We start from the raw sequence: 26,702 nt of genomic DNA on the forward strand, positions 1-26,702 counted from the left end.
AGGGCAGGATTAGGACAGGTCACTGCTTCTCTGGGCCATTCTCCTCATTAAGTCCGTCGTATAGCCCAACTTGGCAATGGAAGGATGGCACTCGGGGACGGAAGGGAGGGCCATTACCCGAAAGTAATTCTCGGTAAGTATGTTAGGAAAAATAAAAATTACTTAAAATTTTTGATTTGTTCCAACACAAATACTTACCTCGAATTACTTTCTTAGGAGACTTATACTTTAGGAGGCGGGAATGCTATTCTGACACTTGACTCGGCCCGTAGGGCCTAGAGGGCTATGGAATGCGGGGGCCTATCAGAGTACGGGAGTGAGGGTAACTGCGCAACCTTACGCTATTACCTAAGATTTTACCTCTTAAAAAATTCTTCTGACGATTTAGTCGCGAAGAACGTGTTCATCGTTGGGTACAGCCTCTGGCCTTACCGCTACACAGCCCGGAGGGCGGCCATGACTGTCCCAATGGAGAACCCGTCCAAGGATTTTCTTGAATAACCCTTGAGGTAGTGGGCAGTAAAGGTTGACTGGTGCGACCAAGTGCCTGTCTGTAGGATCTGCCTCACCGCCATGTTTCCCTCAAAGGGCAAGGGGGTGCTCAGACCCCTGACGTCATGGTTCCGGGGAGTGCCTGGCACTGCCATTTCATCCTCTTCGTAGGTTCTCCCGATGACTTGTCTCAGCCAGCAGGAAATGGTGTTCTCGGAAACTTGTTTCCTATTAACACCTGTGGAAACGAAGAGGTTCCTGATACCTGGTCGGAGTGAGAGAAGTCGAATGACAAACCATGTATCTCTCCCACACTCTTATCGGACGCCAAGGCCAGCAAGAAGACGGCCTTGAGGGTGAGATCTTTGTTCACGATATCTTTCAAGTGTTTAAAGTGGGAGCGACACATCATCTTCCGGACCTTGCCTAAGTCCCACTGGGGCACCTTTCCCGCCTGAGGGGGGTAAGACTGCTCGAAGCTTTTGACAAGCATCGCTATGTGTCTCGAGACCCCCAGGACGATGCCCTTCAGGAGGAAGACTTGGCCTAAGGCAGCCCGAACCCCGTTTTATGGCTGGGATTGACATCTCCGCTTTGTCCTTGAGAAACACCAGAAAATCTGCCATGTCTGGGACAGAGGCCTTAAGAGGTCTAATGTGCCTCTCAGCGCACCACTTCGCGACGGAGGTCCATTTTGTCTGGAAGACCGCGGTTGGCGACTTCTTAGGAATAGAGACATTCTCTTAGCCGTGGAGGAAGAATATCCTTCTTTCTTCAGGAGCCGCTCTTAGTCTTCAGTCGTGAAGACGTAGGGGGAGAGGCCTGTCGTGGAGCTTGAGAAAGTGAGGCTGGTGCAGAAGTTCTGACCTGACGGACAGAGGCCACGGTGGTTGACTCGATGGGACTTTTAGATCCGCGAACCACTCTCTCTCTCCAGCCACCCGGGCGCTACCAAAGCCATCTGTAGGTTTCGAGCCGTCTTTACTCTGCTGAGCACTTGTCTTATCAGCGTGAAAAGGGGGAAAAGGCGTACACATCCAGATTGTCCCACTTGTGCTGAAAAGAGTCTTCTAAGGAAGCTTTCGGGTCTGGTACAGGGGAGCAATAGACTGGGAGTTGGGCATTGAGGTTGTTGCAAAGCGGTCAACCACCGGGGAACCCCAGCGTTGAATGATGAGCTTGGCTATTCCTGGGAGAAGGGAACATTCTGTCCTTACTATGTGGCCCATTCTGCTGAGGCCGTCGGCTAGAACGTTTTACTTCCCGGGAATGAACCTTGCTAACATCACCCTTGATTTTCTTCCACTCAATCTAGATTCTCTATGGTGAGATCGCACAACTCCTTCGATTACAAGTACCCTGCTTCTTTATGTAAGCCACTACCGTGGCGTTGTCGCTCATCCACGCCACGGTGTTCCCCTTTAGCAGACTTGCGAAGTGTAGGCACGCCTTCTGGACAGCTTCCAACTCCAGGACATTGTGTGGAGTTGCCTCTCCCCTTCCAACCAGGTCTCTTGTGCCGTTTCGTCGAGGGGAAGGGCTCCCCATCTCTGGTTGGAGGCGTCTGTGAACAGTAGTAACTCGGGAGGGCCGGTCCCGAAGGACGTCCCCTTGAGTGAGTTCGACTGGCAATGCCACCATTCTAGGGAGGGTCTCGTGTCTGGAATGACTGGGATTAGCACCTGCTGTGGATCCGTCTGTCACCCGAGGTTCCCGAGATTCCATTGGACGGATCTAGCCTTACCCTCCCTTGGGGAACTAGGTTCTCCAGTGAGACCAGGTGACCTATCAGCCTCTGCCCGTCCTCCGCCCTCCTTGGGTGTTCTGACAGGAACGGCTGACTAATGAGCCTGAGGTTTCTTATCTTATTCTCCGAAGGGAAAAATTCTCCCCGAAAAAAGTCTAATGGTATTCCCCAGTAGTTCATTCCGGTGGAAGGGGATAGATTTGACTACTTCGGGTTGATTCAGTTCCCCAGATCCTTGCAAAACTGGAGGAGACTTCTCCCTTGTCCCTCCAAGAGGACCTTTGAGGCGGGAAGAAGCCACCAGGCGTCCAGGTATCTGATAAGGCGTATGCCTCGTTCACGCGCCCCCACTGCGACAGCCGTGGGGACTCTCGTGAACACTTGGGGTGCTGTTGACAGACCAAGGAAAAAGGGGTCCTGAATTGCAGGATCCAGAAACCCTATTTTACCCGGAGGCACTTCCGACCCGAGGTGTGGACCGGAATCTGGAAGTATGCGTCCTTGGGGTCGATGGTCATCCTACAATCTTTCTCCCTCAAGGACAGCAGGACTGAATACTGCGTGTTCATTTTGAAGTCCGTCTTCTTGAAGAACCTGTTGAGAGCTGACAGATCTATAACCGGTTTCCACCCCCCGGTCGCTTTTTCCACCAGGAATAGGCGACTGTAGACACCTGGCCCTGGGAGAAGAACTTCTTCCATGGTACCCTTCTCTAGCATGGACGACACCTCCTCTTGAAGGGCGGTCCTCTTTAACAGGTCTTTGGGATCTAGCCATTCTATCCGGTTGGCCGGAAAAAGCGTGGGTGGTTCCGTTAGGAATGGAAGTCCGTAGCCCTTCTTTAGTAAGGCCACTGTCCAAGGTTCCGCTCCTTGGGCCCGCTAAGCTTGCCAATGACGTCTGAGTCATCCTCCAACCCGAGGGTTGGGTGGGGATAGGGGGCCTCCCACTCTTATCTTCTTCTAGAGGGGCGGCCTGATCTGTCTCCCCTAGAGGCGGGGTAACCCGACCTGAAGGAGCTAGAGGGCGCTGCGGACCAGGAGGAAGAGAGGGGCTTCTCTCCTCATAGTGCTGGTAGATGCTTGGGGTGTCGAGGCACTATCCGAGACAGACCTCTTATAGGGCGGTCTCCTAGGAGTCGTAGGTCTGGGGACGTTAGTCTCCTTGTATTTCAAGACCTTCTCCATTATGGTTTCTAGTTTCTTCCAAGGAAACGGAGACTCTCCCCACAAGGGAAAGCTGCGAATGGCTCGCGTCTCCCTGTCTGGTGCCTTCCAAGACACCTTCGCCAGAACAGTGTCTCGCTTCCAGAACACCCAGTTAGCTGTTAGTGTGAGAGACTGATATGTCAATAACCTAAGGGTTGAAGGCCTTGCTGGACAGGGTCCTCGGGGTCAAAGGAGGCTTGTACACCTCCCAAAGAGTAAGCCCACCAGTCCAGCCTAGAGGGGACGTTTACTAAGTCCCTCGACATTTTCTCCATCATGGAGGCTCCTGCTGGCGAGAACCAGACTGGGGCTGAAGAGGCTCTACTGTCTGAAATGCCTTGACTAAGGATGTCCTGCTGACCCCCCCTTAAAGGTTGGGGGACCCCGGCAGTGCTGGCCACTACCTTGCCGTGCTAGGGACGTCTTAGGTTGTAAGGAGTCTGCATGATCCTCAAAAAGGCTTGACTTCCAGGAAACTACATCCGTAGTTGCAGGTTCCGGTACTTGTGGTGTCTTCTGCAAAGGCTAACCACTCTCCTATAGACGGAGTCCTCCGTCAGGGAGCGCTCCTCTCCGTCAGCCGAGGACCCGGTTTGGGGCCGGGGAGCTGGGTTACCGGGCACGCCGACTGGACGTCTAGCTCTTTGGGGTCAGGGGCGCGGTCCTGCCGAGGTACTGGATTTCATCTGCGGGGACGTCCGCACCAGGGGCCTGGGTTAGCGCAAGCAACGCTGGTTCAGCGGGGACTCTCGTCGGCCCAAGGCTCTGGGTGCCGAGGATGCGGTTCCCATGGGCTGACCCGACAGCGGGAACCGTTCCTTCTGACCTGAAGGCCGCACCAGCCGGGCTGGTTCGGCCAGGCCGCCCGACCAGAAGCGCGTTTCCCGCGCTGGGCGGGGTTAACCGGAGGCTTCGGGGACTTACGCTTACCTGTAGAGTCCTTCCTACCGCTTGATCTCGAGGCGCCGGGTCACCGGGCACTCCCCGGGCGCTTCGGTTCTGGAATACCAGGCACTCCCTTGCGGTGGTACCGGTTTTCCCCGGCGGGGAGTTCCGCACCAGGTTCGGGGTCAGAACCGGCAACGCCGTACCGTCGAGGACTACTGCTCGTGTATTCTCTCCGGGGGACGCGGACGCGGATCCTCGTGGGCTGACCCGACGGAGGGAACCATTCCTTTTAAGTCCGAGGGCCGAACCAGCTGTGCTGATTCGGCCAGGCTGCCTGTAAAGAAGCCCGGTCACGCCTGCGGGCGGGCTGGGGGACGCGGACCCCCGTGGGCTGACCCGACGGAGGGAACCGTTCCTTTTAAGTCCGAGGGCCGAACCAGCTGTGCTGATTCGACAGGCTGCCCATAAAGAAGCCCGGTTACGCCTGCGGGCGGGCTGGGGGACGCGGACGCGGATCCCCGTGGGCTGACCCGACGGAGGGAACCGTTCCTTTTAAGTCCGAGGGCCGAACCAGCTGTGCTGATTCGGCCAGGCTGCCCGTAAAGAAGCTCGGTTACACCCGTTGGCGGGGTGAACCGGAAGCTTCGCGGTCTTACGCCTGCCTGAAGAGGCCTTCTCGCATTTCTCCCTGCGAGGGTTATATCTGCGTCTGGAGGATGGCCTTCGTGGTGAGAAAAAACCCTGGGTTGTCGGTCCGGGGAACGCTGCAATACAGACCTGGGAGGCTCTTTCTCGGCGAGGCCCTCGGCTGCAGAAGAGACTGAAAAATACGCTAAGAGACTGGAGAAGAATTAGGGACATTTTCCCCCACATGGGGTCATCAGAGGAGACGTGGCCTGCTTGCACCAGGACTCCGTCTCCCCACACACTCTCGAAAGTAGTACTTACCTCGAACTACTTCTTAAGAGTTATCTTCTCACAATAAACCAACCTCGTCTCCTACTCTGGGTAGGAGAGGGTGGTAGGGAAGCTCTGTCAGGCGGGACGCCCGGCGCTAGTCTTCTTAGGCGAACCCTTCGTCGCCTACCTCTCTTGGTGCTATACTGCACCCTCTCAAACTCTTGGGGAAGAGCAATGGGCACTTCCCCGCAACTGACTTACCTCGTCCCCTACTCTGGGTAGGGGAAGATGGCTGTATAAGAATCTCTATTCGACGAGGCATCGGGAATTAAGTTGGCGAGGAGAGGCTCGTCTTCCTATGAGCCTCTTGGATGTATTCTTCCTTTTGGTGCCGAAGTGCACTCACTGCACTACGTTCTAGGACCAGAAGTCCTGACACGTGGTTGAAGGGGAACATAAGCTGCCCCTACACGGCTAACACCAAGGATAAGGGGAGGAAGAATGATTTATGTAAAAATTGGTCCTTTCAGCTATTAATTCCTTGAAGAAAATCAAGGAATACTGTTCCATAACGCACACAACGCACGACACAAGCACTAAGGAAATGAATCAAACACTGGGTAAGGACACGGTTGAAAAGTGAACGCACAGGAACACTTGGGAAGCACACTGCGAAAAAACACAAGTCCCCACGTTGGGAACACGTGGACACTAAATGCGCAAAAAGGATCGAGAGAGTGAGGTGTTGAACACCTCACGACCAAGGACTTAATGAGGAGAATGGCCCAGAGAAGCAGTGACCTGTCCTAATCCTGCCCTCGGGCGCATTCTTTGGCGGCGGGGGTAGGCCTATAGGGAGGACGGAGTGGGGGATAACTGCGCCAAAAACCTTGGTCGAGAAAGAGGTCACCAAGTGACTACTCCTAAGAAAGTAATTCGAGGTAAGTATTTGTGTTGGAACAAATGAAGTTTCTCACTCATATTAAACAAATACAAAAATCACAGAATAAACAGAAACGCGATTGCAAAATCCCCAAATCAATGTACTTCACCAAAAAGAAGTCCGGTACAGCGACACGGAGAGTGAAACGAAAAACTCTAATGGCGGACAAACGGTGTTGTCGATCCGGCCGGCAGAGATGATCTGAAGAACAGGAAATGGGAATGATTCCAAGTACCACCCTGTAAGGGTTGTTAACCACCTAACCGCACAACCACCACAAGGCGGTTGCCGCGATTTTTAAAAAATTCTGCTGAACGTCAGAGACTAAGCTATATATATATAACTGCCAGGTAAGTTCTATTTAAAAAAAAAGTATTTACAAAAAGATACGTCAAGTAATTTCCATGGAGATGTTGATGATACCTTGAAAGGAAGCACCTTAATTGTAATTATATCAAGATTGTTTAATAATTGTTTCACCCAAAACCCATAAGGTCGAGGAGATTTTGGGTGCAACTCAAAGTATGTTGAGGTCCTTACAAGGCTTGCAGTCTGATAAGCTAAAGTGTCTTTGTAACCTAAACCAATACCGAATAATGGAAGACATGCGGTAATGGCCAAGAAGTAACTCTCTAGCATCAACAAGGAGACTCGGGATAGGTGAGGTTCTAAATGCTCCTGTGGACAATCTTACACCAGCATGATGTATTGAATCTAATATCTTTAATCGGCTTTGGGTGGCTGAGGAGTATATTTCACAGCCATAACTAATTTTGGAAAAAAATTAAGGCCTTGTATAATTTCAAAATAGTTTTATGGTCTGCCACCCATGATGTATGAGACAATACTTTTAAAAGATTCAGAGCCTCAAGACATTTAGCTTTTTAAGTTTTTAAATGAAAAAACCCATGTAAGCCTATAATCAAATATCAAACCTAAAAATTTAGCTTCACCTACACATGGAATTGATGCAAAGAGAGTAGCATCATCTGCATATGCAACAAGCTTATTTTCTAGGCCAAACAACATGTCATGTGCATATAGTATGAAAAGTAATGGACCAAGACCACTACCCTGTGGAACACCAGATATCACATTCCTATACTCACGATGGTGCCCATAAACAACAACTCTTTGAGATCTATTACTTAAAAAATGGTATTTTTATTATAAAATAAATTTTTTAACATACTTACCCGGTAGTTATATATATATATAGCTTACGTCCCTGATGTCACGGCAGAAAATTCAAAACTCGCACCAATCGGCGATTGGATAGCCAGGTGTACCACCTGCGCGCCCTCCAGTGAGGTACCTGGAACCATTCCATGATTCTTCAGATCATCCATGCCTCTAGTCTAGAAGGGAGGAGGGTGGGAATTAAATTATATATAACTACCAGGTAAGTATGTTCAAAAATTTATTTCATAATGAAAATACCATTTTTAAACATATAACTTACCCGGTAGTTCTATATATATATATATATATTATATACAGTATAAATATATATATAGCTGATTAACACATTTGGTGGAGGGTTAGAGACAGCCAATATAGTTGGAATTTTACTTAAGAGTTAATAAAACAAGCTTAAGGGTTCGCACCTGATAAGGAAGCTGACTTCAATGATTCTCTGCCTCATTATGTCCGCTTTCCTTATGAGATCCAGCGATCCTCCCAGGGAGCTGAAGACCTCTAGGAGCTGTCAAACCAGTGTACATACCTCTATGTGACAGAACCTCTTCCAATACCCAATTCCAGGCACTCTCAAGGAACCAAATTGACCACCTGACTAAAATCAATGATTGTGGAAGACTGTCGCAATCTCCACAAACAACCATAAAAAAACAAATAAAAGTTCCAAGAAAAGAAAAGGGTATTAGGATTATGGGAATGTAGTGGTGAATCCCCCCCCCCCCTACTGCACTCGCTGCTACGAATGGTCCCAGAGAGTAACAGTCCTCACACAGAGTCTGAACACTTTTCAAATAGTGTGAAGCAAACACAGATTTACTCCTCCAAAAGTTGTGTCCATAATGCTTTGCAAAGATCTATTCTGTTTGAAGGCCATTGACGTTGCAACAGCTCTAACTTCATGTGTCTTGACCTTTAAAAGTCTAAGGTCTGTCTCACTGCAATGTGCATGAGCCTCTCTTAATAAAAGTCTGAAGAAGAATGAAAAGGCATTCTTTGACATCTATAACGAGGGCTTCTTGATCAAGCACCACAGAGCTTCCGACTTGCCTCGCCACTCTTTCGTTCTGTCCAGGTAGAACTTCAGCGCTCTTACTGGGCATAGGACTCACTCCAACTCCTCGCCAACCACATCCGAAAGATTCGGAATCTCAAAAGCCTTGGGCCAAGGGTGAGAAGGGCGTTCATTCTTGGCGAGAAACCCCAACTGCAATGAGCAGATAGCCGTGTTATCTTGAAAACCAACATTTTTACTAAACGCATGGATTTCACTAACTTTTGGCTGTTGCGAGACTAACCAAAAACAGAGCCTTCATCATGATGTCATTAAAGGAAATTGAATGCAAGGGCTCAAACCTGTCACTCATAAGGAACTTCAAGACTATATCCAGATTCCAAGCTGATGAATCCTGGTGCCGTTGCTTTGATGTATCAAAAGATTTTAGCAGTTCCAGTAGATCTTTATCATTCGAAAGGTCTAAGTTTCTGTGCCTGAATACAGTTGTTAACATGCTCCTGTATACCTTGATAGTAGAGGATGAAAAATTGCGCTTCCTTCGAAGGTATAACAAGAAGTCAGCAATCTGAGCTACAGAGGTACTGGATGAGGAAACAGAGTTGACTCTGCACCATTCTCTAAAAACCTCCCACTTGGATTGATAAACCTTGATGGTCGAAGTCCTTCTTGCTCTTGCAATAGCTCTAGCTGCCTCCTTCAAAAAACCTCTAGCTCTTGTGAGTTTTTCGATGGTCTGAAGGCAGTTAGCTGAAGATTTTGGGAGACTTTGATGGTACCTTTCCAAGTGGGGTTATTTGAGTAAATCTATTCTTAATGGAAGGCTTCTTGGAGTGTCCACCATCCATTCCAGTACCTCTGTGAACCATTCTCTTGAGGGTCAAAAGGGGGCCACTAGAGTCATTCTGGTCCCTTCGTGTGACACAAACTTTTGTAACACTTTGCAAAAGATCTTGAACGGTGGAAAAGCGTACACATCCAGATTGGCCCAATCTAACAGGAAAGCATCTATGTGGACTGCTTCGAGATCTGTCAAACAGGAAAGCATCTATGTGGACTGCTTCGAGATATGGCACTGGGGAGCAATAAGTCTCTAGCCTCTTTTTCTTCGAGGTCGCGAATAGGTCTATGCACGGGCGACCCCAAAATCGCCACAGATTCTTGCAGACTTCTTGATGGAGTGTCCATTCTGTGGACAGAATTTGACCTCTCCTGCTGAGGCTGTCTGCCATCACATTCTTCTCTACTTGAATGAACCTTGTAATCAGGATTACATTCCTTCCCCCAGAAGAGGATATTCCTCGCAGTTTCGTAAAGGGACATCGAGTGGGTTCTGCCTTGCTTGGCAATGTAAGCCAATGCTCTGCACCACTTTGTTCAAAACTGACCCTTCGAAGCTTCTACTAACAGTTCCTTTTGGTTGATGTGGAAGTTCTTCTGAACCTATGTCCACAATCATGAAACTTCCAACTTGCCCAGTGTTGCTCCCCACCCCGAGTCCGAGGCGTCGGAACACAACACAAAGTCTGGGTTCTTCTGTTCTAAGGGGTAACCTTCTTGGAACCTGTCCGGAATGTTCCACAACTGAAGGCAACTTCTTATGGATTCCTTAATTGTAATGCACATAATCTCCAGATCCTTCTCCTTGTTCCAATGATGATTGAGGTGGAATTGGAGAGGAGGAAGATTCAGCCTTCCTAGGGAGACAAACTGTTCCAACGAGGAGAGGGTTCCCAACAGACTCATCCACTTCCTAGCAGAACACATCTTCTTTAGGAAAGATTGCAGTTTCAAGTTGGCTTGCTCCGTCCTTAAGGAAGACAGAAAAGCCCGAAAAACACGAATCTGAATCACCATCCCCAAATAAAGTACTGAATCTTTTGTGATGGTGTCAGAAGACTTGTCACTGTTGACAAGACCCAATTCTTCTGTTAGTCTCAAAGTTGTCTGGAGATCCTTCAGGCAGTGATCGTATGAGTGAGCTCTGAGAAGCCAATCATCGAGATACAGGGAGGCTCTGATGCCTCAAGTGGAGTATTCTTGCTACATTGAGCATTAGTTTCGTAAATATTTGAGGGGCGGTGCTGAGGCCGAAACACAGAGCTCGAAATTGAAACACTTCCCCCTTGAAGACGAACCTCAGATAATACTTGAAGCTCGGAAGAATGGGGATGTGAAAGTAAGCGTCCTGGAGGTCTAATGAGACCATCCAGTCGCCCTTTCTTACTGCTGCAAGAACTGACTTTGAAGTCCTCATAGAGAACTTCGTCTTCTGGACAAACGTGTTTAGTGCACTTACGTCCAGGATTGGACGCCATCCCCCGAGTTCTTGGGTACCAGGAACAGGCGGTTGTAAAAGCCTGGTGATTGCAAGTCCCGCACCCTCTCTATGGCCCCTTTCTCCAACAAGAGAGACACTTGAAGTTGTAAAGCTTGCCTCTTTGACTCCTCTCTGTATCTGGGAGAGAGATCTACTGGAGCTAAAACCAAAGGCTTCCCTATAAATGGGATTTTGTAACCCTCCTTCAGAAGTTGTACTGACCAAAGGTCTGCTCCCCTCTCATCCCACGTTCGCTAGAAGTTGTGTAGTCTGGCTCCTACTGCCTGAAGGCGATAGAAGTCAGACTGCTTCGCCCTGTTCTGAATCCTCTCCTCTTTGCTCTCCTTCCATCGGGCCTGGAGCTACCCCTGCTAGAAGTCTTCCCTCGAAAGGGCTGTGAAAACTTAGGAAATGGTGTTCCTTCCTTTGGCTTGTGGCTAGAGAAGGAAGTTGGTAGGACCTTTCTTGCCGTATTTGAAACCAGATCTTGTGTGGCCTTCTGAGTTAATGCGGATGAAATCTCTCTAATTAGTTCTTGTGGAAAAAGAGAGGAAGACACAGGAGCATATAACAATTCCGATTTCTAAAAGGGAGTAACCCCAAGAGACAAAAACAAACACATCTGAGCCCTTTTTTTAAGGATCCCTGCTGAAAAGAGCGATGCCAACTCATTAGATCCGCCCCGTAACGCCTTATCCATACAGGGCATGACATGGATTAAACTAGTAGTGTCACCCTCATTAAGGGCAGAAACCTTCTTGCCCAAGGCTCCCAGAGTCCAATCGAGGAAATTGAAAACCTCGAAGGCTCTAAAGATGCCTTTGAGCAGGTGATCTAACTCCGAAGTAGACCAGAGACTCTTGGTCTTCCTCATGGCCGACCGACGGGGAGCGTCTACTAGACTTGAGAAATCTCCCTGGGCAGAGGCAGGAACTCCAAAGCCGAGAACTTCACCTGTCTCGTACCAGATACTACATCTAGAGGCTAGTCTAGTTGGAGGAAACGCGAAGGCCGCCTTTCCTTGGTCCTTTTTGGACTCAATCCAGTCTCCCATCATCCTTAGAGCTCTTTTAGATGACCGTGACAGAACCATTCTCGTGAAAGACTTCTTCGACGTCTACCAAAGCGTGAATTCTGAGGGTGGCGAACGTGGAGCAACGGGCACAACAGATTCAGGAAACCCATCGTTAAAAATTCTCATGAGTTTATTGAGATCCACTGAAGGACGAAACGACTTAGCATCTTCTCCTTCCGATAACTCCTCAAACAATTCAACAGGGGAAAGATGATCATCAATGTTTTCCTCTGACAAAGCCCTGACGGGAGTAACGACGTTATGCTTATCAAGATCCTATTCATGAAAGTCCTGACTTCTAGCGTCGAGACCCCGGACCATCATGTCTGTCACCTTGTTGATCTAACGCTTGACGCTTGATGAAACGCTCGCAATCAAAGCGATTGGAACTAAAGTGTTCTTGATCACGACAACTGATATGACTAGTGTCATTACGCAGCCCCAGACTCTCATCCTCAAACTCATGCCTCACTTCTTGACTACCGGCAACACGAAAAGATGTTCAACGCTCGGTGTCACGTTCTGAATAACGCTCGACGCCGCGTACCGCTTGACGTCGACGTCCTGTCTGGCTGCTTGCCGCTTGACGTCGCGTCCTGGAGGACGCTCGACATCGTGTCTTGCTTGACGTTCGACGTCCTGGTTTGTAAGACGCTCGAGATCACGTCCTGTAGGACGTTCAACGTCATGTCTAGTAGGACGCTCGACGCCTCGCTCTGTAGGACACTCGACGTCACGTCTAGCTGGACACTCGACGTCACGTCTAGCTGGACACTCGACGTCGCGCTTAGCTGGACGCTCGAGATCACGTCTTGAAGGACGTTCAACGCCACGTCTAGGAGGACGCTCGGCGCCTCGCTCTGTAGGACGCTCGACGTCACATATGGCTGTACACTCAACATCACGTTTTGCTGGACGTTCAAGATCACGTCCTGTAGGACGTTCAACGCCACGTTTAGGAGGACGCTCGGCGCCTCGCTCTGTTGGACGCTTGACGCTCAATGTTACGTTCGGTTGCCTGACGTTCAGAATCAAGATCATGTCCACTTTCCTTATGAGGAACAGTATCACGACATTTAACGGAGGAGATGCAAAGAATTTCGTCGTCAAGAGCCTCTCGACTACCAGCCTTACACCGCTTGGCATCTAGAAGAGAAGCTTCCTGACGTTCAAGATCCAGGCCTGCTACTCTTTTATTGTCTGAAGAGAGCCTCTGTTGCATCTCTTGTAGCTTATTAAAGTTCGGATCAACTCTTGATACAGGGGACGTTATGTCTATCACAAGATCGCTCTCCACTCCGCTCACAGAACGCTCAGAGCGTCCAGAGGGCGATAACCAGTCTGACGGTGGAGGGGGAGCATGAACCGAGGTCATGCCCAGTCAAGACAACTGACCAGCAACTGAAAGATTCTTGACAGAATCCGACGTCCTTGCAGGACGCTTAGCGGGCGAGCTCTCAACGGAAGAAGGAAACCGCTCTAGGCTGCTCCAATGGCTACACCCAAGAGCTTGCGGTGTCATGGTAGGACGCTGGTTGACTTTATCCATTTTTCTCTTGAGAGGTCTAGAAGCTTGACGACAGCCTCTTTTAGGTACTGCGTCATCCGAGGATGATGAAACCACCTTAACCTCACCTTTCCTATGGTGAGGGCGAACGTCCTGTGAAATGTCAACAGGTACGCTCAAGGGGACATCTGCTCGGGAGCTAAAGCCTCTCGTTTCCTTTCGTCGTTCGACATTCCTTCTCCCAGGGGTTGGGGAGCTTCTAGCACTGTCACATTTTAACAGCTTCACATCGGACATTAATTGCGTTCTGGCCGCCGGGAGCGATTCAACCTTTGCGCCCAGCGCTTGAATAGCCACCATCATATCCTTAAACGCAGGCTCATTAGCAGTAACAATAGTGGGATCAGAAACTACCACTACAGGTGAAGGATTAGGTTCGGTGACACGGGAAGAGGGAAAGTCTCTGGAAGAACAAGAAGAACTTCGTCTCAACCTATCTCTTTCTAGTTTTCGCGCATAGCGATCAAAATCTAGCCACTCACTCTCAGATAAAAGAATGCATTTGTCACAACGATCACCCAACTCACATACTTTACCTCTGCATTTAATGCAGAGCGAAAGGGGATCAAGAGAGGCCTCAGCCAACCGGGTCTTATATCCACTCACACACATTCTAAAATATAACCCGGGGGGGGGGGGGGAGATTTTGAATATTTGTGAGAGAAATCAACAAGCAAGGGTCAAAATATCAAAATCAAATAGTAATTCAAGAATATCCAAAAGATAATCCAAACAAGTGAGAGTCAAAACCAAATTATTGTACATCACCAAAGTAAACTGCAATAAATCAGGTAAATAGCGAGTAGAATATCCAACCATGTTGCCGCTAGCGGCAGCAGGGAAGATCTGAAGAATCATGGAATGGTTCCAGGTACCTCACTGGAGGGCGCGCAGGTGGTACACCTGGCTATCCAATCGGCGATTGGCGCGAGTTTTGAATTTTCTGCCATGACATCAGGGTCGTAGGCTATATATATATAACTACCGGGTAAGTTATATGTTTAAAATTCAATAATAATGCTAAGAAATGACCCACCCACTCCCAACTGTTTGAGTTTGAAAACAAGGGCCTCATGATTAAAACAGTCAAAGGCAGCACTAAAATCAAGGCCAATCATACGAACTTCCTGACCACAATCACGGGTTCTGTACAGCATTGGAGATTGTACGAAGAGCATCACATGCTCCAAAGCCTTTACGAAAACCAAATTGCAAACTAGGGAATAGATGATTACCTTCAGCAAAACTATTAAGACGTTTCGTCAGAAGACGTTCAAAAACTTTAGGTAATATGGGAGTTATGGAAATTGGGCGGTAATCAGTTGAACTTGAGCTACCACATACATATTTACATAGAAGAGTAACCTTACCAATTCACCAATAAGTGCTAAAAGCTCCTCTTCTTACTAAATTGCGCAAAATAACATAACTTTGGAGCTAAGAAATCTGCAGTCTTTATAAAAAAAAAAGGAATACCATTTGGGTCTACACCTCCATAAGCATCAAGGTCTATCAACATAGCTTTAATTTCACGAGATCGAAAAGCTAAACTAGTTAATTTAGTCTCAGGAAAACAGGAGTGAGGAAGTTAGAGTTTCTTATTACTCTGTTTACTGTCAAACACATCAGCCAAAAGGGTTACCTCTTCCTTTGGACTGTGAGTGACTGAGCCAAATGGTTTAAGTAAAAGAGGAACTGTTGCATCTACACCTCCCTAAGCATCAAGGTCCATCAAGAGAGCTTTATTTTCATGACACCAAAAACCTAAACTAGTTAGTTTAGCCTAAGCAAAACAAGAATGTGGAAGATCAAGTTTCTTATTATGAAATCAGATAAGGAAAAGACAACCTCTTGATAAACCACCAGGCATCTATGGTCCTTTGATTAAGCTTGCCCAACACACCATTTCAAAAAAACTTAAGAGAAAAAAAAATAAGACAGAATAGTGCCTGAGTGTACCCTCAAGCAAGAGAACTCTAACCCAAGACTGGAAGACCATGGGGTATAGACATCTCTCTTAAGACTTCTTTCTACGATGTCAAAATTTCTCCCACTAAGAGGCAGGCCAATCCCCATATTCATCACAGGATGAACCCTGCTCGAAGCGATGGCCCCTGCAAAGGGATATCGAGGGATGGGAGCATCAAAGAAAGAACAGTCGCACCTGATAAAGAAAAAGTTTTGTGCATAAAGCAATAATCGATATTGGACTAGCGTTGACGAGGAGAGAGCGGACACGTTCTGTACCAACCAAAAGAAAAAAAGTGACATAGTTCACCGATGAGTGAGTAGATATAGGTGGTTGGGTACCCGCAAGCCACTCCCAACTTCCCCGCTTTGGTGGTCGGCTAGAGTTGCCACCTTGCATTAAAAGTCTAATGGCTAACCTTCTAACTTTGCCAAAAGATCATCATCATCTCCTCCTACGCCCACTGACGCAAAGGGCCTTGGTTAGATTTTGCCAGTCGTCTCTATTTTGAGCTTTTAATTCAATAATTCTCCAATCATCTCCTACTTCATAGTCCTCAGCCATGTAAGTCTGGGTCTTCCAGCTCTTCTAGTCCCTTGTGGAGCCCAGCTGAACGTTTGGTGAACTAATCTCTCTTTCGGAGTGCAAAGAGCAAGCTCAAACCATCTCCATCTACCTCTCATCATGATCTCATCCAGCCTTAGTGGTGGGATGGTTCATTGCATCAGCAGCAGCCCATCTACTGTATGGTGGCATGGTTGTCTTGCATCACATAGTCCCTATAAACAACATATCACTTATTAGTGAAGGAACAACTACTTGTCGGTAAAGAAAATATGGGTTTGTTTCCTTTGATACACAAAGCCTAATATCATGTGTACCTACAATAAAAATAAAATTTGAGACAGTAGCAATATTACTGTACATATCTTACAATAATATACACTACAGTATCAGTGAGTATTAGATTACAGCACAGTACAGTATTACTAGATAGGAACAACTATTGTTATACAGAACAGTAAGGGGATGACGATGACTCGGTAAATATCTACTTTAGCACAATCCTGTACTGTAACCTTACTGTGTCCAGTATGTAGTGTACGAGCGTGCAAATGTACTGAACACTGTACATATGATTATAGAATGTAGAAACCAAATTAAAACAATATTAGGCAGTATTTCAGATCGGGCACCCACTCGTGGCAAGGGGCAGTGACTTTTTAGGTTAAAATTTAGCCCACCCTAACGCAGCATTTATTTGTGAAATTTCCTTTTTGCGGCTATCTGTAACCTAACTACTGCGAAGAACAAGGGCGGAATGTACAGCCTTCATATCTAGGAGATTAACGTGAAGGTACTTTTCGGACCAAAGGCCTGAGGTCGTGTGGTGCAGCACGTAGGTCCCCTGCCTTCTTTTGATGCGTCTAAAAACAGCATGAAGTCTGGTGGAAGGAAGAGAAGATTGACACCCTTCAGCAGATTCTCGTCTGCCAGCCACTATCCAAGGTCCGTCCTGCCACTATCCAAGGTCCGTCCTTTCCTCTGGTCCGATGCAGATCAAAGTGTCCGGGAATCAAAGGCCTGATTACAATTGGACTTTAGCCGCCACTGGAGGGATCGTATTCTGAGTCGACAGTTGGGAACTAGACGAGCCAGGGATGATAGGTGTCCGAATACACATAGATTGTTAAATTGTATGACCGCCTTCTGAATTTATATATGAAAAACAATACGTATCCCATTGCTCAATAGGAGAAAGCAATGGGGACGTTGACAGCATAACAATTTTACAACTTATAATAGGCTACACAAGGGAAGTGATAATTACTAGCAGAGGTTGAAGCCAGCTAGCAGAGGGACCCATGGTGCTGTACCCCAAGAGAGAGAGAGGAAGATGAATAAAGGAAAGCCAGACATTCTTCTCACTCATCTCAGTCTTAACCTAGGTAACCAATACCCTCAACCAACAGCTACTTGTCCCTTCAAGGAGCCTGATGTATATTAAATCACTTGTTGACCAGTCACCATAGGACAGATAGAGAAAGAATCGAGTCTCATGTGGGTAACGTCTTTCAAGTACCGTAATGTGCTTTGAAGGCAGTCTGTCTCTTCCACACGCCCGCATGGAGAACCTGCAACACGGCGAAGTTGCATTTGAATGCCAGGGAAGTACTGATTCCCCTGACATCATGGGCTCTAGGTCAACGAGCCTGAGGAGGATCAGGAGCCAAGGCTCTTTCGATTATTAAGCAAATCCAGGAGGAAACTGTGATTTTGGTGATCCTCCTCTTTACTCTCCCTGAACTAACAAACATAGGTAGTAGGTTGGCCAGGGCACCAACCACCTGTTGAGATACTACCGCTAGAGAGTTATGGGGTCCTTTGACTGGCCAGACAGTACTACATTGGATCCTTTTCTCTGGTTACGGTTTATTTTCCCTTTGCCTACACATACACCAAATAGTCTGGCCTATTCTTTACACATTCTCCTCTGTCCTCATACACCTGACAACATTGAGATTACCAAACATTTTTTTCTCTCTCAAGGGGTTAAGTACTGCACTGTAGTCGGTCAGTGGCTATTTTCCTCTTGGTAAGGGTAGAAGGGACTCTTTAGCTATGGTAAGCAGCTCTTCTAGGAGAAGGACACTCCGAAATCAAACCATTGTTCTCAAGTCTTGGGTAGTGCCATAACCTCTGTACCATGGTCTTTCACTGCCTTGGGTTAGAGTTCTCTTGCTTGAGGGTACACTCGGGCACACTGTTCTCTCGTTTCTCCTCCTCTTGTTTTGTTAAAGTTTTTATAGTTTATATAAGAAATATTTATTTTAATATTATTGCTGTTCTTAAAACAGTTAATTTTTTTTCCTCGTTTCCTTTCCTTACTGGGCTGTTTTCCCTGTTGGAGCCCCTGGGCTTATAGCATCCTGCTTTTCCAACTAGGGTTGCAGCTTAGCAAATAATAATAATAATAATAAAAAAAGGTGTTATTCTGGGTCATGTTGCTGCAGTGCGTTTAAGATAGTATCTCAAACTCCTCACTAGGCATGGTAACAATTGATCTGGGTCATTGGTTACAGACAGAAGACTCGCAATATGAAAGGGCCCGAATCAATGGTCCAGTACCCCCGGATTTTGAGTCTTAGCAATAAACTCAGGGACGAAGTCGTGTGTCACTTCCCCACATCCCATTGAATGGGCGATGTCATATCAGAGGCCATGAAGTTCACAGACTCTCTTTTCCAGGGCTAAAGCGAGCAGGAATGTAGTCTTCAAAGTAAGCTTTCGGTCAGTTGCATGGCATAACGGTTCATAAGGAGGTCCTTTCAAGGATCTCAAGACGCGAACCACGTTCCTAGGAGGAGGCCTAATCTCTGACTGAGGATAAATGATCTCATAACTCAGTATGAGTAAAGAAAGCTCCAACGAAGAGGAAATATCCACTCCCTTCAGCTTAAAGGCTAGACTTAAGGCTGAGCGATAGCCTTTCACCACCGATACCGAAAGAATCTTTTCCTCCCGAAGGTATAAGGAGCTCTGCTATTACTACAATAGTGGCATCGAGTGGAGAGATATGCCTTCCACGACACCAATCACAGAATATTCTCCATTTTTCCTGGTAGACCGAGGCTGAGGACCTACGCACGTTTACGGACATTAGCTATGCAACTTGTCGTGAAAAGCCCTTATGAGAGAGAGGAGACGCTGGATAGTCTCCACACATGAAGTCGAAGCGACTGCACGGTCTTGTGGAAGATGTTTGCATATGATTGTTCAAGTAGATCTGGTCGTGGAGGGAGTTCTCTCAGTAGATCTACGAGAAGTTGCAAGAGGTCTGGGAACCACTCTGTGAGATACCATAGCAGAGCTACAAGGGTCATCATTAGATATTTGGATGCTCTGGTTTTGTTGAGCAGTCTTCTCATCTGACAAAATATGGGGGAAAGGCATACACGTCGATGTTGTCCCACCGTTTTTGTAATGCATCTTACCATAGAGCCTGAGGGTCCGGGACTGGAGAACAATTCAGTGGAAGCTTGCTGTTCAGAGATGTTGCGAACAGGTCTACAGTCGGGGATCCCCACAAAGTCAGGGTTTTGTTGACTATCTGACGATTCAAAGAACATTCGAAGCCTACTATCTGAGTCGCTCTGCTACGATTATCCGCGAGCCCATTCCTCTTGCCGGGAATGAACCGAACTGATAGACACACTGAATGTTCTCCTGACCATCTACGGGTTTTTACTGCAAGATTGCCTAGAGGCTGCGAAATGGTTCCGCCTTGATGGTTTATGTAAGCCACTACTGTGGTGTTGTCACTCATCAGCACCACAGTGTGACCTGCCAGCAACTGTTGGAACTGATGAAGAGCAAGGTAAGCTGCTATCATCTCTAGATTTACGCGCTAGAACCTTTCTGACTCTGACCAAAGGCCAGACATACAGTGCAGAAGGTGAGCATCTGTGAAGAGCATCAAATCCGGAGGGGGAACGAGAAGATCCCTAAGGACGACCACACCTGCAGCAGATCTGAAAGGGAGAATGGCTCACCAGCAGCTGGAGGAGAAGATGCTTGTCTAGGGGGAAGCCACAACCCCCAGTACCCCGGGGTTGCCAAGGAGTTAATTAATCTGCGCTCCTTCTTGATCGTTCCTCGGAAGATCGCGAGCGAGAAGGAGCTTTTGAGAGAGATTTGGGGGTGCGAGACGAAGAAGAATGCGCTTTGCTCGCCACTTGAGGGAGAACGGTTGTGATTCGTCTTCTGAGGTCGCCCAAACTTCCTACACTCTGCGCAGGGCGAACCCGGCTCACACCGATGCCCTTGGCATGTAAGACACAATGAGTGGGAGTCGGTCTTCAACGACGACGAAGATTTCGCACGTAGGACAAAATGGGTGCAGGTCGGACTCTAATGACGACATGAAGGTATCACATGCGGCACCCTCGCGTCCTGGACAGGTTCGCATGATGAAGGCGATCGCAGAAGACAAGCACACCTGAAAAGAAAAAGCAAAATTGAAAAAGTCCAATGACAGGAAGAGAGCAGACATGTCCGATCTTAACTGAGCCAAATGAAAAAGTGACGTCTCTCACTGCTGTCATAGAGTATATATAGTGGCGGCTGAGTAACCACCAGCCATCTTCAGCCTACCCACTCAAGTGGTTAGGCAGGGTTGCCACCTCGCAATTACAGTCTAATGGATACCTGCCAGATATGCTGAAAGATAATCCACATAGATAATGGAAGGTTTGTCAGTAAGGGAACAATTAGACTTTGATTACATGGTAATTATAAGCCAGTAATTCATGGTTATGGGTTTAAACGAATGTAATAATGATTTGAAATATGCTGATTAAAATCATTTTGGGAAAATTGTGGGTTAATATGTGATACTTTAACCCACGAGGTGCTAGGGGAATGCCACCAAAGGACGATGGCCGCATCACGAGTTCTGCGATTCTATCATAAAACCAGTATTTTCTCATTTTTTGCAAACTAAATTACCCAATATTTATAAATCAAAGGAATGTCCTTGAAATGGAGATTAACCAATAATCAAATCTTGTAAGTGTAAAGAATATATTGTTTTTAAAAATCAAAAAATTATAACCATATAAAGAACTTTTACAATTTTCTTTTCATCATTTCAGAATATCAGCCAATTTAGTGTACGATCATATGAAAATTTATAATGAATTTACAAGAAATAATTGTGTTGAATGGATATGTTTATATGTATTTGTAAGTGTATACAGTATATGCATATGCACACTCCGGCCAACACTATTATCATCTACCTTGTGAAAAAAGAAAAAGGCCCCTTTTCAGGCAGATTCGTTAGGACCCAAAAATTCTAAATCGGTCTTAGACACGGTTGGGCTCTAGCAACGTATCCCCTTTCCTTGTCCAAAACATTTTTCGTGATGTCGTAAAATTCCTCACATCTCAATTTGCAGAGTGAAAATTTCGTAAACAGATTCTTTCGTATCGAGAGGTTTGACTGTACTGTATATGGTAAGGAATCATTATTTTCATTAAGAAACGCCATTCCAATAGATTAAAACTGAAGATATTGATAAAATGTGTCTGAAATGAAAAACATTCTTACTGCTAACACAAACACGTCAATAGCTATGCCCACACACTAAAGTTGATGTTCCTTTTTCATTTTCTTGTAAGTAAGAAAATGAAATATCTGGCAACATATTCTTTGACCAATCAGCAAGAGGAAAGAATCTAGCCTACGTCACTGAGCTAATCAAAGGAGGCTCGAGAGAAAATCCCGCAAAATTTGAAAATAAAGCATCAATAATATCAGCGTTGTCCTTTCACAGCTTATAATGCATTAATAAAATTGATATGCAGAGCGTTTTGGGTTAATTACTAACAAAACTGGAATTCATTATAAGAAATGGATGAGTGCTGGTTAATTTGGCATTTTTCTTGTATAGCTATTGTTGCTCATGAAAGTAAAAAGAATCACGAAATAGTGACCCATATGGCTAGTATGCGCAACACATCCATGTACCGCTTGTCAGAACATAGGCGCAGTGAGATTATGTTTATTTGTGAGCAAAGCAAGCCATGGGGAGCAAAAACCACAAAGAAGACGTGAAGTACATCATAAGAGAATTATGATACAGTACTTTAATTTATTTTTCCAACTGGTTATTGTGTTTATTTTGCATTTCTGACCATTATTATTGCAGCAAATCACTCGTTTTTGACATTTCCCCCACCCCCCAAAAAACCAGGTTTCCTACTGGGGTCTTTCATAATTGTCTTTATATGAGGGGGTCCTAAAACTCATCAATGGGTGGTTTGTTCCAATAATCATGGTCAGAAATGCATAATTTTAATTTAAATGTTTCTTTGTAAATAAACGTTATGTTTTCTCACGTAAACAAATGTCATAAAGTTTACACACCCGTCGTTGTGCAATGAATGTTTACATAAAGAAAATAAGAACAAAATAAAATAAACACAGTATTTTCAGGCAGAGTTGTATAGGATTCGTGTGCTATTTCAGTAAAGGTCTACAGGCTGTAAGAGTGCAAGAGCCCGTGCCTGGCCGTAAGGGCCAGGCAATCTTCAGCAACAACAACAATCAGTAAAGGTAGGCAGTGCCTCAAAAATAATCTGGCAAAAAGCTTTCACAAAATAAACGGGTATTTATTTACAAGATCATGCTCTCCATATACTGCCATATTATGCAAAGCTTTTGTTTTCCTCTATTACTTTTACACAACTTAAAACAATTTGCCATATGGGAAACAAGTTAATATTATAAAAAAAAAACTATATAATTATAAAAATAAACTAGCATAGTTTCCTCACTAAACGACCTGGAACCGACATCGTCAACGTAGTCAACCAAACAGAAGTTTGTGATGACAACATATATATATTTGATATATATTCAAAATGGAGTAATTACTCAAGTGTCCATAGAATATACAATTCACAAACAGTGATACTTTTGAGTAATTACTCCATTTTTAATTTAGGATATATTTTCCAATGTGTGGCATCACAAACTTCTGTTAGGTTGACTATGTTGACAATGTCAGTTCCAAGTCGTTTAGTGAGGTAACTAGGCTAGTGTTTCTTTTAAATATCAAATTTTAAGTAATTTGTATTTTTCCTAACAATACTTACCGAAGAAACACTTTATAGGAGATTACTGGTAACTCCTCTCCGACGACCAGATTTTTACGTAGTTTCCCCCTACTTCCATGTCGAGGTAAGTCTATGTGTCGGAACAATCTAGTTTTTTATAATTTTAATTTGTTTCCCTTGTGGCAAAACTGTTTTAAATTATGAAAAAGTAATAGAGGAAAACAGGAGGTTTGCATAATTTGGCAGTATATGGAGAGGGTGGTATTGTAAAATACCAATAAATGTCTTCCCAATGTGGCTATAATATTGCACATCCTATAACAATGTATCAAGTGTATGTTTATTGGCCTTATAACATTACTACGTTCCTACCACAGCGATGAAAGACACCAACAGGTAAAATGATTGCTGTCTGGTGGGACAATATAATATAAAGAAAAACATTAAAGCAAGCTGCAAGTTCGGTAAATTGGCATAAGTTGGCAATAATTCCAAAGGGATAACAGAATGGTTTTTCTGGCATTATTTTCATATGCTTTGAACAAATCTGATGATTATCAGAGCAAATCCATAGTTGTGGAGTTAGATATTGACAGCCTCAACTCCACACCCTAAGGATTTCCAAGAAAAATCACCAAAATCTTTCAAAACGTGAAAATATGCCACAAAAACCATTCTATTATCCAATTTTAATGAGAAAACAAGTACTCATGGGAGTGAACACTCATTGACAACAATCGACAATGTTTACAACTTACTACATACCGACACAAAAAGACAATGGTTGAGTGCATTGTTCACAGAGGACTTTGCCTTCATTTTTTAATATTCAATAAATGGCTAACCTAACCTAGTAAGAAAACAGGTCACTAAACTCAGGGGGGGGGGAATGCCCCGCAAACCCAAGGAGCCTTTGAATATTAGCAGCCAATTCCTCATGCTTTTATTAAAAATGGGGTTTCATTGTATATTATTACATCTCAATGTATCCTAGTATTCCAACTACTTTTTCTTATAGGAAAAATTACGCTCCCTTCGAAAATAACACTCGTTCCCGTCGCAAATGAATAGTTACAGAAATATATATACATCTATATCCGCCGATAATGGGGGACCCCCAGTGGGAACTCGGGGTTTTGGGTGGGGAAAACATACTGGGGAATCGATATATAACCGTAATTCAGTCCTTTTCTTCTCTATACATTTCTTTCTGGTATTTATTATAACCGTAGGAAAAGTCAAATCAGTATACCTGGATATATTTGGGAGGAGCCGTTTCAAAGGTTATTTCTTGTAGTAATACAGTAACCAGTGCTGCCAACGCCTGATGTAGATTAAATGTTAACATTCCATACCTGATGTAGATCAAATGTTATCGTTTCATGCTAACATTAGCACCCATTTGTTCGTTTGTTCGTTCGCCCCACCTTCCGTCCTTCGTTTCTCTCCATTATTACTCTTTTTATTACCGTATTATTTTCTCATTTTATATTCCCATACAATATAATTTATCATACATTCCATTTTACCTTCCTATATTGGGTTTATTTGTTTTGTTATTTCCTTTCCCATTTTTACATACGTTCGTTTCATCAGTTTCCGATCTGCGCATATATCCCCCCGCCCCCTGCGCAGGAGTTTCCACTCCCCCTTTTACTCTTTTTATTAGTGTTATTTTCTCATTTTTTATTCCCATTCAATATTATTTATCATTCATTCCATTTTACCTTCCTATATTGGTTTTATTTGTTGGGTTATTTCTTTATCCCTTCCCGGTTTCACATAAATACTTACCCTGGACTAGTTTTTTTATCCAGTTAATTCTCGGTATGATCTCCTCATTTTATATTCCCATTCACTATTATTTAACGTTCATTCCATTTTATCTTCCTATATTGTTTGTATTTATTTTTGTTGGTTAGTTCCTTTTCTCTCCTCTGTGTCTTATAAAACTTTTCTTTCGTCTAGTTTCCGTATTTAGTTCATTCATGTTTTCTCTTTTGTTCGTTGTTTTTCCCTTAACCAATCATCACTCTAGGCCTATTCAAATATCTCCCTACCCCCCCCCCCCTTCCTTTATCTCTGTATGCGCTGTTTTCCGACCCATTGTTCCCCTGCCTTTCCCGTTTTAACCTTTGACCTAGTTACTCGTCCTCCGTTACTAGTGCGTTTTTTTTCGCGTATTTTGAGATGGAACATATTATAGAAACTTGTACCGGTTGCAGCATTCCGTATCTAAAAGCAGTGGCTCAATTCCATGGTGATTTTGGTGATAATTCAGGTTATGTTGACCATTTTCTTAATCCCAGTCATAGAAGTTAATCCGTCAGTCTCTTCCTTCCGAGTCCAGCAAGTTTCGACGTTTCCTTCATAAAAGTAAGTCATTCCTCAATAGTCATTATTCGTGTTTTGTGACCGGGGTACTTCTAGGCAAGGTTAGGTGGGTTTGTTAGGTTCTGTGGCCTTTCTGTACTTTTTATATATTTCGTACCAGTTATATGGAGAAATTATTGAATATATCTGAGGAGATATTTAGCAGTTCTAGCTCTAGTAATGCCATCGTGTCGTTGGTAGTTCTGTGTACCATTCGTCTCCGTTGGTAGTACTGTGTATCAAGGTAAGTCATTCCCCCATTCTTATTATATGTGTTTTGTGACCGGGGTACTTCTAGGCAAGGTTAGGTGGGTTTGTTAGGTTCTGTGGCCTTTTGGTACTCTTTATTTATTGTGTAATAGTTTTATGGAAGTATTATTTAGTTTACGTATGGAAAAATTTATTTCTACCTCTAGTAATGACATCGTGCCGTTGGTAACACTGTGTACCATTCGTCACCGTTGGTAGTTCTGTCAACCATTGGTAACGTTGCTAATGTTATCGTCCCCGACATCTGTTGTTTATATATTTTAACTCAGTATATATGTCCACAGTGTTAATATTTATATGGTTCATTTGTATTGTATTTCATTGTGTGATTTCGTACAGGAAATATATGATTTCCTATAGTAGATATCGTGATTTAACTGGTTTTCTCATTCATTTCATCCGTAATAACATCAACCAATTCGTCAACTTATAACTAACTGAATTGGTTGATCTGTTTGTTTGCGATTGAAATGGTCACCAAAATCGGTTAAATCTCGTTATTTGCTATAGGAAATCATATATTTCTTGTGCGTAGTCACACGATGTAATAATATACAAAATTACCAAAAATGGACCAACTAACCTAACTTCCCCCCCCCCCCCAACCTAACCTAGAAGCCGTGCCCTTACCTACTTACCTAAAAGACGGGTTACCGCCCCCTGTGATCTCCCTTACACTGCAGTATTCTAAGTTAAACATAATAATACATACAGGTGGCCGCTATCATACATACACCCCGCCAACTTATGCAATAATACCTCAAGTTCAGCATAAAATAGCTGACAAAAACCATGTTTGGCTTGAGGGATACCATTAGCTTCCCGTTAGATTTAACCTAATACGATATGAACTAAACACTAAAAGAAACCTGCCGAAGGTAATTAGAGAGTAGGGACTACCTTCAAAGTAATACATTCGAGCAACATAATAAAACGCTACCTACCAATTGTTTGTGTATAGCCTTCCGTGGGCTACGCATGACATCACTTACTTTCAATTGCGGCCTTAAATTTTCAGTTAAGTTTTATTCCACTATTATGTCCTCAGCCATGACGATATTCAGCGGCGATACATGAAAACACAAATTATACACAAGATTTATGGATGATGAGAG

At 44.9% G+C, this 26,702-nt stretch overlaps 1 protein-coding gene across 3 annotated transcripts in view; it reads right to left on the reverse strand.

Annotated features, from left to right (window-relative positions):
* LOC137615274 (histone-lysine N-methyltransferase NSD2-like) overlaps positions 1-26,702 on the reverse strand; it is a 521,040-nt gene that overhangs the window by 494,011 nt on the left and 327 nt on the right. Inside the window, exon 1 of one of the 3 annotated variants that reach the window (XM_068345002.1) lies at positions 26,580-26,702. This exon is cut by the window's right edge and continues 325 nt beyond it. The exons of 1 other annotated variant lie outside the window; for it this stretch is intronic. Coding sequence is in view for 1 of the 2 variants with exons in the window: in XM_068345001.1 (XP_068201102.1) it covers positions 26,532-26,567 (36 nt within the window). In the remaining variant the exon portion in view is untranslated. Of the gene's footprint in view, positions 1-26,531 lie in introns of all 3 variants that reach the window. One more of the 3 variants, XM_068345001.1, reaches the window with a different exon arrangement.

Source organism: Palaemon carinicauda, chromosome 21 (assembly GCF_036898095.1).
Source record: "Palaemon carinicauda isolate YSFRI2023 chromosome 21, ASM3689809v2, whole genome shotgun sequence".
NCBI lineage: Eukaryota > Metazoa > Arthropoda > Malacostraca > Decapoda > Palaemonidae > Palaemon > Palaemon carinicauda.